This window comes from Melozone crissalis, unplaced genomic scaffold, assembly GCF_028551555.1.
Source record: "Melozone crissalis strain CALT ecotype California unplaced genomic scaffold, PUWL_Pcris_2 ptg000160l_1, whole genome shotgun sequence".
Taxonomy (NCBI): domain Eukaryota; kingdom Metazoa; phylum Chordata; class Aves; order Passeriformes; family Passerellidae; genus Melozone; species Melozone crissalis.
The window spans coordinates 212,470-224,190 of NW_026535931.1; the positions used below are offsets into that span (position 1 = coordinate 212,470).

Below are 11,721 nucleotides of genomic sequence, written 5' to 3' on the forward strand. Positions count from 1 at the left end.
GAAAATGAGAGAGAAGAATTTGTCTTAGAGGGTCTGAGCACCATCTCTCCCTGCATCTCTCCCTTGGAGCTTCCACTGATCAGAACCAAATGCTGATTAGGGCAATGTGAGAAATCAACTCGTTAATTATAAGAATTCTAGCATTTGCAATGAACCAGGAGGTGAATTCCTCCACAAGATCAGTGAGGAGCTATGATGAGAGTGAAGTCCTTCTGTACAGGACACAGATGGTCACTGGCCCGTCCAAATGCATTAAATGCTGCTGATTAAGGAGCCCACAGGGGTGATTTTATCTGCATTAATCCTCAGAAGCACACACATGCCTGGACATAAACCAGGAGCTTTTTTGTACTGGCTCCCACCATGAATGACATTTTCATCCCTGCTTCTGGAGTCAAACTGAGGTTTTTAAAAATCTTTGATTAATAAATATTTCTCTGCATGATTTCTCCTTGCTGGTGTCTTCTTGCAGCCTGAAGCATCCAGAGCACGGAACACCAAAGGTCCACCCTCTCCCCACTGTCCTCACTCTCCATCCCCCAGGCCCTTCCCACTTGGAATTTGTGCCCTTACCTGCAGGCACAGGTGGGCACCCCCATCCCTCCCGTGCCCAAGCACTGCCAGGGTCACCTTTGTGCCCAGCAGTACCTGAGTGGGGGTGGCTTCCTCAGATGTCCCCAAAGCCACCTGTCCCCACAGAGCAGTGCCACAGGGACCATGCAGATGTCCCTCAGCAGGTCCCACCAGCAGTGACCGTGTTTCTGCTCCAGTGAGGAACAGACAAGGACCTAGTCTGGGAGAACATGCTCCAGGAAAGGACCAAGTGTGCTCAGAGCATGAATTTGAGTAAGGAGAACACACCTTAGTGCCCCTCTCCTGCACACCTGGTGTGTCTGAGAACCCAGGGCCAGAAACATCCCCTTGCTCGGGCACAAAACACTTCACCCCCAGACCTCACAATCAAAGGGAGAGAGAAACATCCCAGGCCAGCACACCTACCCTGGGCTATTTCACCTCCCAACACAACAGTGGGGACCTAATCTGCCATCCTCCTTCATCCCCAGGAGCCACAGCCCAGGGCAGGATCCTGCCCCCAGCAGCAAAGCTGGCTGGGATCAGTCCCTGGGGCAGAGAGCAGCCCCTCAGCCTCCAGTGAGGCCACACTGGTGAAAATACACAAGTTAAAAACATGAGCCAGAGAACACAAAACTGTGGGTTGTGTAAAAGATCGGGATTTACTTAACTGCACAGCCAGGACAGTTTTCCAAAGCTCAATTAAAACAGCCACTTGTTAAACTCGTGTGTGTTGCACAGGTGTCTTCACACAGCACTGGGCAAGGTCCCAGGTCCTGACCTGGGAAAGCACAATTCCCACCCTCCCTCCCCTCACCAGCAGGAGCAGCACTAATTCCTTTGGGCTGCCCAGGAATCCTTTGGCTTTGCATCTACACCCTCCTCTATGGAATTCACCCCTGCAAACACAGTACCAGGAAATAAATGCTCCTTTAGAGCAGCCACAGTGCCTGGGCAGTTCATTGAAGAGAGGATTTTGCCCACCAGCCCAGTCCAACACTGCCATCCTCAGGATTCCAGCTGCACCACCAGCCAGGTGGGGCTGACTGTGCTGATGGAAAGCCTGGATTCTGACAGAGTTCAGACACTGCTGTGCCAAGAATATCCTACAGGGTCCTAAAAATCCCAACCAACTGACCCTCATTTTGTGACTGCTCTACTTCACACAGGGAGAAAAAGAGATGTTAGTGAAAATGCCAATTCTCTAGAGTATTTTTAATGATTAGCACTGAACAAATCCTGCTTGTTACTGTCTTAACCAATACTACATTCAGCACAGCATTAGATAATAAAAATAAATTGCACTATAAAATCCCATTAAAAGTCTCAGTTAAGCTGAAAGATAAAAGGCAAAACATTATTTCATATAAGCTGCCAGGGGCCACAGAGACAATCTGTATTTCTTCTACTTGTGAGCATTGGTGTGCAAATGCCAGGACAAGACCAACTCCCAGGTCTTCACTTCAGCATAGGAGAGGCAAAGAAGTTACCCTGATGCCCAAACTGGGTTGTTGACTTGCTTTTGCTCCCAAATCTAATTCAAGAGAAACACAAGAATATTAGTTTGGAATTCTGGACAGAGAGCTTCAACACTCTCCCTTTTTCAGGGGACATTCACCCAAATCTCACCCACCTCCCAAACAATGTTCCTCCCCCTACCATGAGAGGATGTTTGTTACCCAAACCTGCTGCTGCCACAGCACAGATTAAGGGAGGGCTCACTGAGTAATAAGTGTCCCCAGAGTTCTCCTAGAGCACCCCAAAATCACCTGCAGTCATCCCAAACATGGCATGACAGCACCCCCTGGCACTTACTTGGGGGTGGTCTTGCTGAAGGTGGAGCGGACCCTCTGGGACAGGGAGCTGGACGAGGGTGTCTTGGAGAGCTGGTGCTCTGGGGTGGTGAGAGGTCCCAGGATGCTCACTGCCAAAAGAGAGCAGCACAGTGTGGGGACAGCTGAAGTTTTCTTTGCCATTCAGGGAACATCAGGCATTCCCTGGCATCTGTGAAAAGCACTAGACAAATCTGGCACTTCCTGGCACACTTTGCTTTTCCCTCTGCCTCCATGAAGTGAGAAGTGGCTGGCTCGGAGAGCCTCCCAGGCTGTGTGGATTGAGAGTTGTTTTTAGCTACAGAGCAGAAGGCAGGATTACCTTGGACCTCAGGTGTCCGTGGAGTGGAATAGGCGTTGGTGTTCTCAATCACGTGTGCTGGGTCAATGTTCTCCTGCTCCACCATCATCAGCTGGCTCCAGTAGTCCATGGGCAGCAGCAGGAGCCGCTCCACCACCTACAGAGACACCTGTGAGTCACTGATCACAGAATGGTTTGGGCTGGAAGAGAGACAATCCCCAAGTTGGTCCTACCTTGGGCTGACGCTTCGTGTCTTGCAGCAGGGTCATGGGGTCAGGATCTGGTACTGCATGGGCAACTATGGTGGGGCCAAAGACTTTGGCCAAATTGGAGATGTCCATTTTAGTGTCTGGGCTCTGAGCCACCCTGCATTAAAAGAAATATGGAAAGAATGTAGTTCCCCCCCTTCACTAGTGATACAAGTGCCCTGTCCCACATACACTTGGCCTCTGTGTGAGCAGGTTTGTTCCAGAATGAAGACTTTGTGCTCACAAGCAGTGACCAGACCCAATTAGAAAAAGCACCACTGGGGTGACCTTCCCCTTCCAAATCACAGAATGGTTTTGGTTGGGAGGGACCTTTGAGATCGCCTAGTTCCAAACCCCTGTCCATCAGAATGTACCTCTGCAGGTGGACCATGAGGAAAGCCAAGGTGTCCCTGTTGGCCTGAGGAAGTTCTCCAACTGCTTGGTACATAGCAGCAATGCTGTTATCCTCATCTGGGATTTCTAGGGGGAAAAAATAATATTTAGACCTAAGAAAGTGCTCCCAGAAACTGCAATTTTCCCTTCACAGTCCACAGATATCCTGAGAAATGAAGAAGCCAGGAACTTCTCAAGCTGTGCTAATAATCTTGTATCCTGCCCAACTAGAACTCGGGCACAAGGGCTCCACAGAGCACCACGGGCTGCTGGTTCACTTGCCAGCAAAACCACAACCACTGAGCCTCAGCAAAGAGCTGGAGATGTCACACAGCAGTTCCTCACCTGCAGCTTCCATGAAAGTCTTGTTTAACCGGAAAGTGAGCAGGGGCTCTTTCAGGCTGCGCAGGAAGTCCTTGAGAAGGCCACAGATGGCGTGGATATCGTCCACCTTACTGAGCAGAGGAATGCTCTTTGCTCTGAGAAACTTCTCCTTCAGCTCCCTCACAGTCTTGTCACAGCCAGAGATGCGGTAAATGCCGGTCTGTTGGCACAAAGCTTGGCTCAGAGGAGGAGGTCAATTGGCTTTCTTCCATCCCCACCTTCTCCCCACACCTGAGTCACCCATGCACACCATAAATAAGGGATATTTGGGTTAACAATTTGCTTCCCTAACACCACAACCCATTTCATTGGCACTGTTTCAGACCTCATTTTGTTCTTACCTCATGCAGCCCTCGTTGCTCAATCTCATTAACACAGTGCACGATGATGGAAGGGATCATTGGAGGAGTAGAAGGGACAAAATCCATCAAGGTGCCCTAAAAGGCAGAAAGGAAAGTAAAAAAAAAAGATGGATTCAGTCACCAAGACATGGAAAATACTCTCTCAGGAATTCACAGCAAGATCTATGGTCGGAAAACAAGAATTGTTGCTCTTCTTAGGACTGATGAAGAAACATCACATCCATCAGCACAACGCTGCATCGCCTGCCCAGAGCTGCCACCTTCCCCACTCAACGCCCTCCTACCATCACACCCCTACACCCCCTCCCTGCTTGTGCAATGATGCATTAGCGAGCTCATTTGCATGTCATTATGCAGCTCTGAGCAACAGGAGCTTTGCTGGGGAAGGCAGCCTTGGAGCTGAGCAAGTCCCAAGGCAGGGTGGCCCCTCTGGTGGGCAGTCCTGAGGCAGGGTGGCCCCTCTGGTGGGCAGTCCCATGCCAGGGTGGTCCCCTGGTGCCAGCCCCAGCCCCGGGCACTGACCCACCTCCCCGATGCGCACCGGCGTGCCCGTCAGCGTGGGGATGCAGGGCAGGGGGCAGCGCTCCCGGCACTCGGGGTGAGCCACCACCCTGCAGTCTCTGCACTTCAGGGAGATCTTCCCAAACTTGACTCTCTTTCCACACGGGACACACGATTCTGGCTTGATAACCTGGTGATCCAGAGCACACAGATGGGAGAGATTAGTGCAGTGCAGTAACTCAGCAGGAATTAAACTGGGTAACAGATCTCTGATCCATGTAACTGGTACAGGTCATATTGACCTGAGACTAATCATGGAATAGCCTGAATTGGAAGAGAGCCACACAGATCATCAGTGCCCTTGCACAGACACCCCAACAACCCCACCCTGTGCATCCCTGGCAGCATTGTCCAAACTCTTCTGGAGCTCTGACAGCCTTAGGGCCATGCCCATCCCCTGTTCAGTGCATGACCTCCCTCTGGGAGAAGAACCTTTTCCCAATATCCAACCTAACCTCCCTTGACACAGCTGGCAGCCTCTTATCACACACATTCCAAGATGGAAGGAGATGCTTTTCCATCTCCTCCTGCCTCAGACCCACCGTCTTTGAAACAAAGTCATGCAGCCTCACTCCCCCGTTGTGCTGGGGGGTGCTGGAGCCATCAGTGTCCTGCTTGGACTCCAGCTGCTTACTGCCTATGCTGGACTCGCTGCTCCAGGGCTGCAAAGGACCTGGAAGACACAAGAGGAAGAGGCTGGAATCACCCTCTGCCCCCAAAAGCATGGGCATCATAAATTAGAAGCAGCTCCCAGGTCCTGGAAGGAATAAGGGACATTTCAGGATAACATGTAGCTGTGTCAGGACAGACAGGGATGTTGCACCTACCGCTCTTCCTGCGGCTCCTGCGAGGGTAAGGCACAGTCTGGATGGTGGAAATGGCTTCAATGGGGCCACCATCGTTGGGGACCATCACAGTGGTCTTTGCTACTATGGATTCATTAGCCTGGAATGACAAAAACACCAGTAGCAGCAGTGCTGACACAACACAGGAGTTCCAGCAGCCCTGGAAACAGGCAGGAAGTGTGGCCAGCTGTGACCACCATACCTGGTCTGCTGTGTTGCTGATAGATCTGGATTTCTTCTGAGGAGCTGGGGGGCCTTCAGCAAACTGCCTGGAAGAGCGCTGAAAAGAGAGCACATCCTTGTCTCAAAGCAGGAATGCTGCTCACTTGGCATTACACTGGCCCAGGGTGACTGGAAGGACTGAACACTTCACACATCTGTGGTGTGTGCAGACAAGTCCTTCAGAGGACCCTCTGCTTCGTGGCAACCTTGGAGGTGCCAGGAAGAATTTCAAATTTTCCTAGCCAGCTTTATAATTTAGATCAGAAAAAAAGAAACCCAACCTAAGAAAGGAGAGCGAAAAAGCCCCAACAAACCCACAAACTACACACACAAAAACCAGCAACTAAGCAGGGCCCAGACTCTTCCCAGCTCCACTAGGTGATGGTTTCAGGCTCTTTCCCACCTGTATCTTCTGCAGATTAATGCAGAATGAGCACAAGCTCCTTTACAAAACAGAAAAATGTTAACCTCAATTTTCCCCTAATCTGGGAGCTGCAAATAATCTCCAAGTGTTTTCTTGCAAACCCCAGACTCTAAAAACCCAGGATATACAGAATTCCACTCGTTTTCAGTACACAAACAATGATATCAGCCCTAAATTTCAATCTAAACCCTCACAGCAGCAGCACAGCCATTCGAGGTCTGACTGTTTAGTGGCTCAGAGGTCACGACAGGTGGCTGTGAGGTGACAGATGGTGGCATTGTGGCAGCCGGGGGGAACAAAGGCAACTATGTGACAGGAACAATTGAACAATACCCGCTTCTCTCTCCTCTTCAGCCAGACAGCTTTCACCACCGAGGAATCCCAGTCCTGGGGGAAAGACACAGCACTGGTTAATGGTAAATAGCACACAGCCCCTGGCCAGGGCTTTCATCAAATTTTAGCCAACAGCACACTCGGGAAATGCAAATCAGCTCAGCCAGGTTAATATCCCAGTAATCCAAACACAAAGGGTCTCTGGAGATCAACCCCCTCCCCTCGGGCTTTACAGGGGAGGAGAACTTCAGAAACGGAGTTACATTACCAGTGAGTCATCGCTCTTGTCAAAGCTGATGTCTGACAGAATTGAGCCAGATTCATCTATTGTAGACAGCCTAAAAAACAAAAATTAGAAGAAGCTTGTATCAGTTTGGCTTTCAGTCACGGTTCCAGAACAATCCCACTGACTCAGAAGAGCCGTATTTTACAGCAGAACAAAAAGGGGAACTGTTGACACGGGTGAGGAATGTGTCACAGGGGCCGACAGCTGGATGGATGCCTGACACCTCAGATAAAATGTTGCTTCCCTACCTTTTGTTGCCTGCACTTCCCACAGAAGGCTGTGGCCTGTTCAGGAAGGCGAGGACAGACTTCTGCTCCTCGCTGAGCTGGATGCTGCCGGAGGCATCGCACATGAGCAGCTCCCGAATCAGCTGGATTTGCCGCTCCTGTGAGCACAGATAACATCAGCAGCTGGATGCGCTGTGTTTAATTACTGTAAGACCCGACCTAGTGCTTGAGATACCAGAGATAAGCTCTCAGAACTGGTGTCAATGGACTGCTAATGGCTGCAGGCAGGTAATGGCAGCTCAGACAGGTAATGGCAGCTCAGCTCCATCAGCAGCCAGGCTCCTTTCCCAGATCAAAGCAGGAGGCTGCTCCGAGGAGCCGAGCCAATTCCTTGCTTTTTATTTTTCCTTTCCTCCCTGTGAGTGCCAGTCCTTCTTTGCCACTGATCAATGCGGTTTAATCGCCTTGTCTCCACACTCTGGAGAGCTGATGGGTAACACAGGAATTACTCACCAGCTTCTCACAGTCCATTTCAGCTTTTTGCCTCCGTTTGATCTCCACATCCACCTGATTGCGGGCGTGTTTCAGCTTCACGTCCAGGGCACTGCGCTCAGCTTCCGTCTTCATCAGGAGATCTTTGTACCTGCAGAGCTCCTGCTCCAGTTTCTGCCATTTCCTCCGGTTCTCCTCAAAGTTCTTGGCTAACTGGATAAACTCTGGGGAGAGAGCACGTGAAGCCTTAGCTGGGCAAGCAGAGGAGCAGCTGACAGCAGGGATCTGTTCACGCTGAATCCCAGGATTCCTGAGGTTGGAAAAGACCCCATCCTCACCTCATCACCCAGCCCAGAGCACTGAGTGCCGCCTCCAGTCATTCCTTGGACACCTCCAGGGATGGGCACTCCAAACCTCCCTGGGCAGACCCCTCCAATCTCTGACTGCTCTTTCCAGGAAGAAATTCTTCCTCCTTATGCCCAACCTGAGGCATGGAGAACCCAGCCTTTAGGCCAACCCAGCCACACAAGAGCTCCTCCATTTCTCAGACCAAGCCCTTCCTGTCAGCACCAGCCACAGGAGCTGGAACACCAGACAAAGCCAATCTGCTACAAGCAGAACGTGGCCCTGCACAGAAATTCAGCTGGGTTTGACGTTTCTCCACAAAGGAAAAACCCAGATCAGACTGGTTTTAGCATCTTCAGCAGATTTTTCAGAAATGAAACTCACGGCATTCGTTTCCTTCACTCAGGAGCTCGGCCTGGCGTGTGAGCTGCTCGAACAGACCTCGCAGGTTCACCATGGCAATCTCCATCCTCCTGCCAAAAAGCCACAGCTAAACAAGCAGCCCAGCCCTTCCCTCCCCCCTCGGAGCAGAAACCAGCCCAAAGGAAAGAGAACCAGCCTCAGAGTTCTGAGAGTTACTGGCTGTAATGCTTTCAGGCGGGTTTGAGAAGCTGCACCAAGAGAACTCATGTTTTATGGAGATGTATGCATCTACTTTTTCTCATTGGGAATGAAAATCCACAGCCCTGCACACTTTAAGGATAACAGAGCCTTGGAGAGAGGCAGATCTGTCCATCTTAGTGCTTCCACTATCCCCCAGCACAGCACAGAACCCAAGGCAAGATGAGGGATCCCAAGTCCTTCCCTTCTGAAAGGATACAGAGCACAGCCCGTGCCCTGTCTACAAATAACTTGGTACTATCTAGGCCACTAAAAACCTGCAAGTTTTCAGCACTTTGTAAGATAAAAATAGGAGCAGCATTCTGGAGAATTTTAATACAGTTTTAAATTTAGCTGCATTTTAACTTACAGCTCCTCCTGCAAATAGCTGTTAAAATTCAAGCAGTCAGCACATTTCTCTCAAACAGCAGCAACAACGGCATAAACAGAGGCAACGAAGGGGAAAGTCTCCAGCTCAGCAAGACAGAAATGACTTCACGAATGCGAGGGGTGGCTGGGGCAGGCAGGGCAGCCGGGGCTGGGACATGGGAGAGGTGCCAGCAGGGAACACAACCCAGCACAGGCGGCTTTGAGGTACCTGTTCCACAGGTGCAGACTTCACAGGCACACCGATACTTCGGTATTTCTCTATTAATTGCACTGCGAGGTGTGGAACAGCTCTGCCCTTGTCGTGCGAGCTCACAGCGCGGGGCACGCCCAGCTCGGTGCCTCAATTACCAGCACCAGCACCTCCATGCCGGCGCCCACCGGGGGTCGCGGTGCTGGGAGGCCGCAGGGACCAGCCCGGCCCGTGGAGCGCCCTCAGAGCGGGGGGACCGGGCCTCCGACACCGCCGGGGTGGAACGGGCCTGGGCGGGTCCGGGGTCCGTTCCCCCCAGCCCTCAGGGTTCCTCTCAGCCCTCAGGACTCCCCTCATTCCCCTGAGCCCCCGGTTCCTCCCAGCCCGTCCCCAGCCCAGTTCCGATCAGCCCCGCACTCACCCGAGCCCCCCAGGCTCCCCTCAGGTTCCCCTCAGGCTCCCTCACCTGGGCCGCGGCTCCGGCCCCAGCGGCGCGCGCAGCCCCAACGGCCCCGCGCTCCGGTTTGAATCCGCGGCGCCAGCCAATCCCCGCGCGCCCCGCCTCCCCGCTCCCGGCCTCTCATTGGCTGCGCTCAGCGCGCTGCTGAAGCCAGCCCGGCGCCATGTCTGCTGAGGGCGTGGCCCGCCTGCTCGGCCGGACCGGGCGTGGGGGGGTCCGGGCGCCATCTTTGCTGCTGGCGGCTGGAGCCACGCGTTGCTTAGCAACGGGAACGCCGGGCGGGCTCGGGCCCCTCAGGCCTGGGCCTGCTCCTTGTCCGCCCTCCAGAGGGGCTGTTGTGGTCAGGAAAAGCCTTTCTCAGCCCAAACCCGGTTGTTATGTCCAGCAAAGCCATTGGCACAGGGCTCTTGTGGCCCTGAAACCCCCGCGCTGGTTCTGCAAAGGGTCACTGCAAGGGGTTGGGTGCAGCCGCGGAGTGTTGAAATTCAGCGCCAGCCTGTTTATGGAGTGTTGTCACTTAAGAAATACGATGCCTTGCCTGCTTTTCGTCTTTAAATGTTGATTTGAGTAACAGCCGGCGACTTGTGCCAAAGGCAAAACCCATTTCAAGCCACGTACGAGTCTTCCCTGTGCAGGCGTTTAATATGCAAACGGATAAAACCCAAACCTAACAATTACACAAAGGGAATTCACATAATCATAAAATAACAACGTGCTTTAATCTTTTAAATCTGAAACAAAACAGCGGGTAATTGAAGAATGGATATTAGCAATTAGAAAGCGGAACTAAATGCTGAAAATTGCGCAGTGGAAAGGGGAGTTCATAAAGCAGATTGCTCTCATCATCCAGCTGCTTTGTTGGAGCTGCTTTATTTAGGGTATATAGTTTGTTTTAACTTAATAATAATTAATTCGTAATAGATTGTAAAAGGCCTCAAGATGTGTGGAAAAGTAAGCATTAAAGTGGCTTCCTTGAAGAAGAGAGGCAAAATTATCTACATTTATAGGGAAAGTGCGGCCTAGAAGAGACACAACTCATCCTCTGAGCCCATGGCCAAGTGGGAGAAAGGTTCTGACCTTGATATATTACCTTATAGTATAGGAAATCACCCAAAAGCCCAATTTGCCTGTCTGGGAAGAAGCTGGAGGTTGAAAGTCACACCTGGCTCTGCGAGAGCCTCTTGTGCAGGTACATCCCCAATTTGAGATGAGGCTCAGCTGTTTTGGTGTCAGCCCCGGCCTCCTGCAGCTCCTGCCTGTAATTAAATCTTCACAGCTAAGATGCCTCTATTGGCAGACCGTATTTATAGGCAGGCGAGTTGTTTTAGTGTCGTTCTGAAGAATTAAGGAGGCTTTTGCTCATAAGCAAATTCTGTTCTCTTTCCAATTGTCATCCGCAATCTCGTGCCAATAAAAAAGCGCATTATTTTAGAGGATTGCCCCCGCGGTGCTTGTTGTGAGTTACTGCAGTAGGTGCTGGGCTTGTGCTACACAAATTACATTTCTTCCATATGTGTTCAAACCGTCGTCCTGCCAAACCCTCCTCTGAGTCAGGAGGGTCTGAGCACCCCAAAAATCTCCTCAGAACCCCCCGTCCATGATGTGGACCTGGCAAATGGGTTCCCGCTCAGTCCCAGGCTGTGAAACCATTGTGGAGTCTCTTTTCTCCTCCTGGGCTGATGAATGGTGAGAGCACAGAGGTCAGCAGCACCTTTCATTTGGAGCTTTATTCCACGGGAGAAGAAAGGCAGAAGGGCTGAGGGCCTTTTCAGGAGATGCTTTATGGCAAAGTAATTATATTCTCTTTTTGTTTGTGTCAGGAAAAGGGAGGGGGGGGAGAAGCCCTGAAATGTCTCATCTGGGAAACCGTTAATAGAATTTATGCTAATTTGATGATTCCGGCGATTACTGGCGGAAGCACTTCACATTCTCAGGCAGCAGAAATTCTCCTGCAGCTCCTCCCTCAGCCTCGCTGGGTTGGTCTCCTGCCCATTCTCCTGCTGCAGCCACCCCAGACCCTTCACTGGGCAGCACTGGCTGACGCCAGGGTGTGACCCTGGGATGTGACACCAGGATGTCACCAAGATGTCAGCACGATGTCACCAAGGTTGGTGCCAATCCCAATGGCATCCCTGGCGACCCCATCCCTCCATCTTTTGGGGAAAATGGAAGGAAACCTGCCCCAGTGCCTCACAGTGAGAGCGGAGAGCAAAGCCAAAGCTCTCCCTGCCAGCCTCATCCTCTGGTGAAGCT

The 11,721-nt window shown here is 51.7% G+C and overlaps 1 protein-coding gene across 1 annotated transcript; it reads right to left on the bottom strand.

The window, feature by feature from the left end:
• Positions 1-1,398: 1,398 nt before the first annotated feature.
• Positions 1,399-8,297, bottom strand: RACGAP1 (Rac GTPase activating protein 1). Its single transcript, XM_054293554.1, has 16 exons — positions 8,213-8,297; positions 7,505-7,707; positions 7,013-7,149; positions 6,747-6,816; positions 6,479-6,532; positions 5,702-5,779; positions 5,482-5,599; positions 5,197-5,327; positions 4,620-4,784; positions 4,073-4,168; positions 3,693-3,891; positions 3,329-3,434; positions 2,940-3,072; positions 2,728-2,863; positions 2,389-2,497; positions 1,399-2,107 (listed from the first exon to the last, which is right to left on the bottom strand). The coding sequence occupies exons 1-16, from the start codon at positions 8,295-8,297 to the stop codon at positions 2,032-2,034; spliced, it is 1,896 nt and encodes a 631-aa protein (XP_054149529.1). The 3' UTR covers positions 1,399-2,031.
• Positions 8,298-11,721: the final 3,424 nt, after the last annotated feature.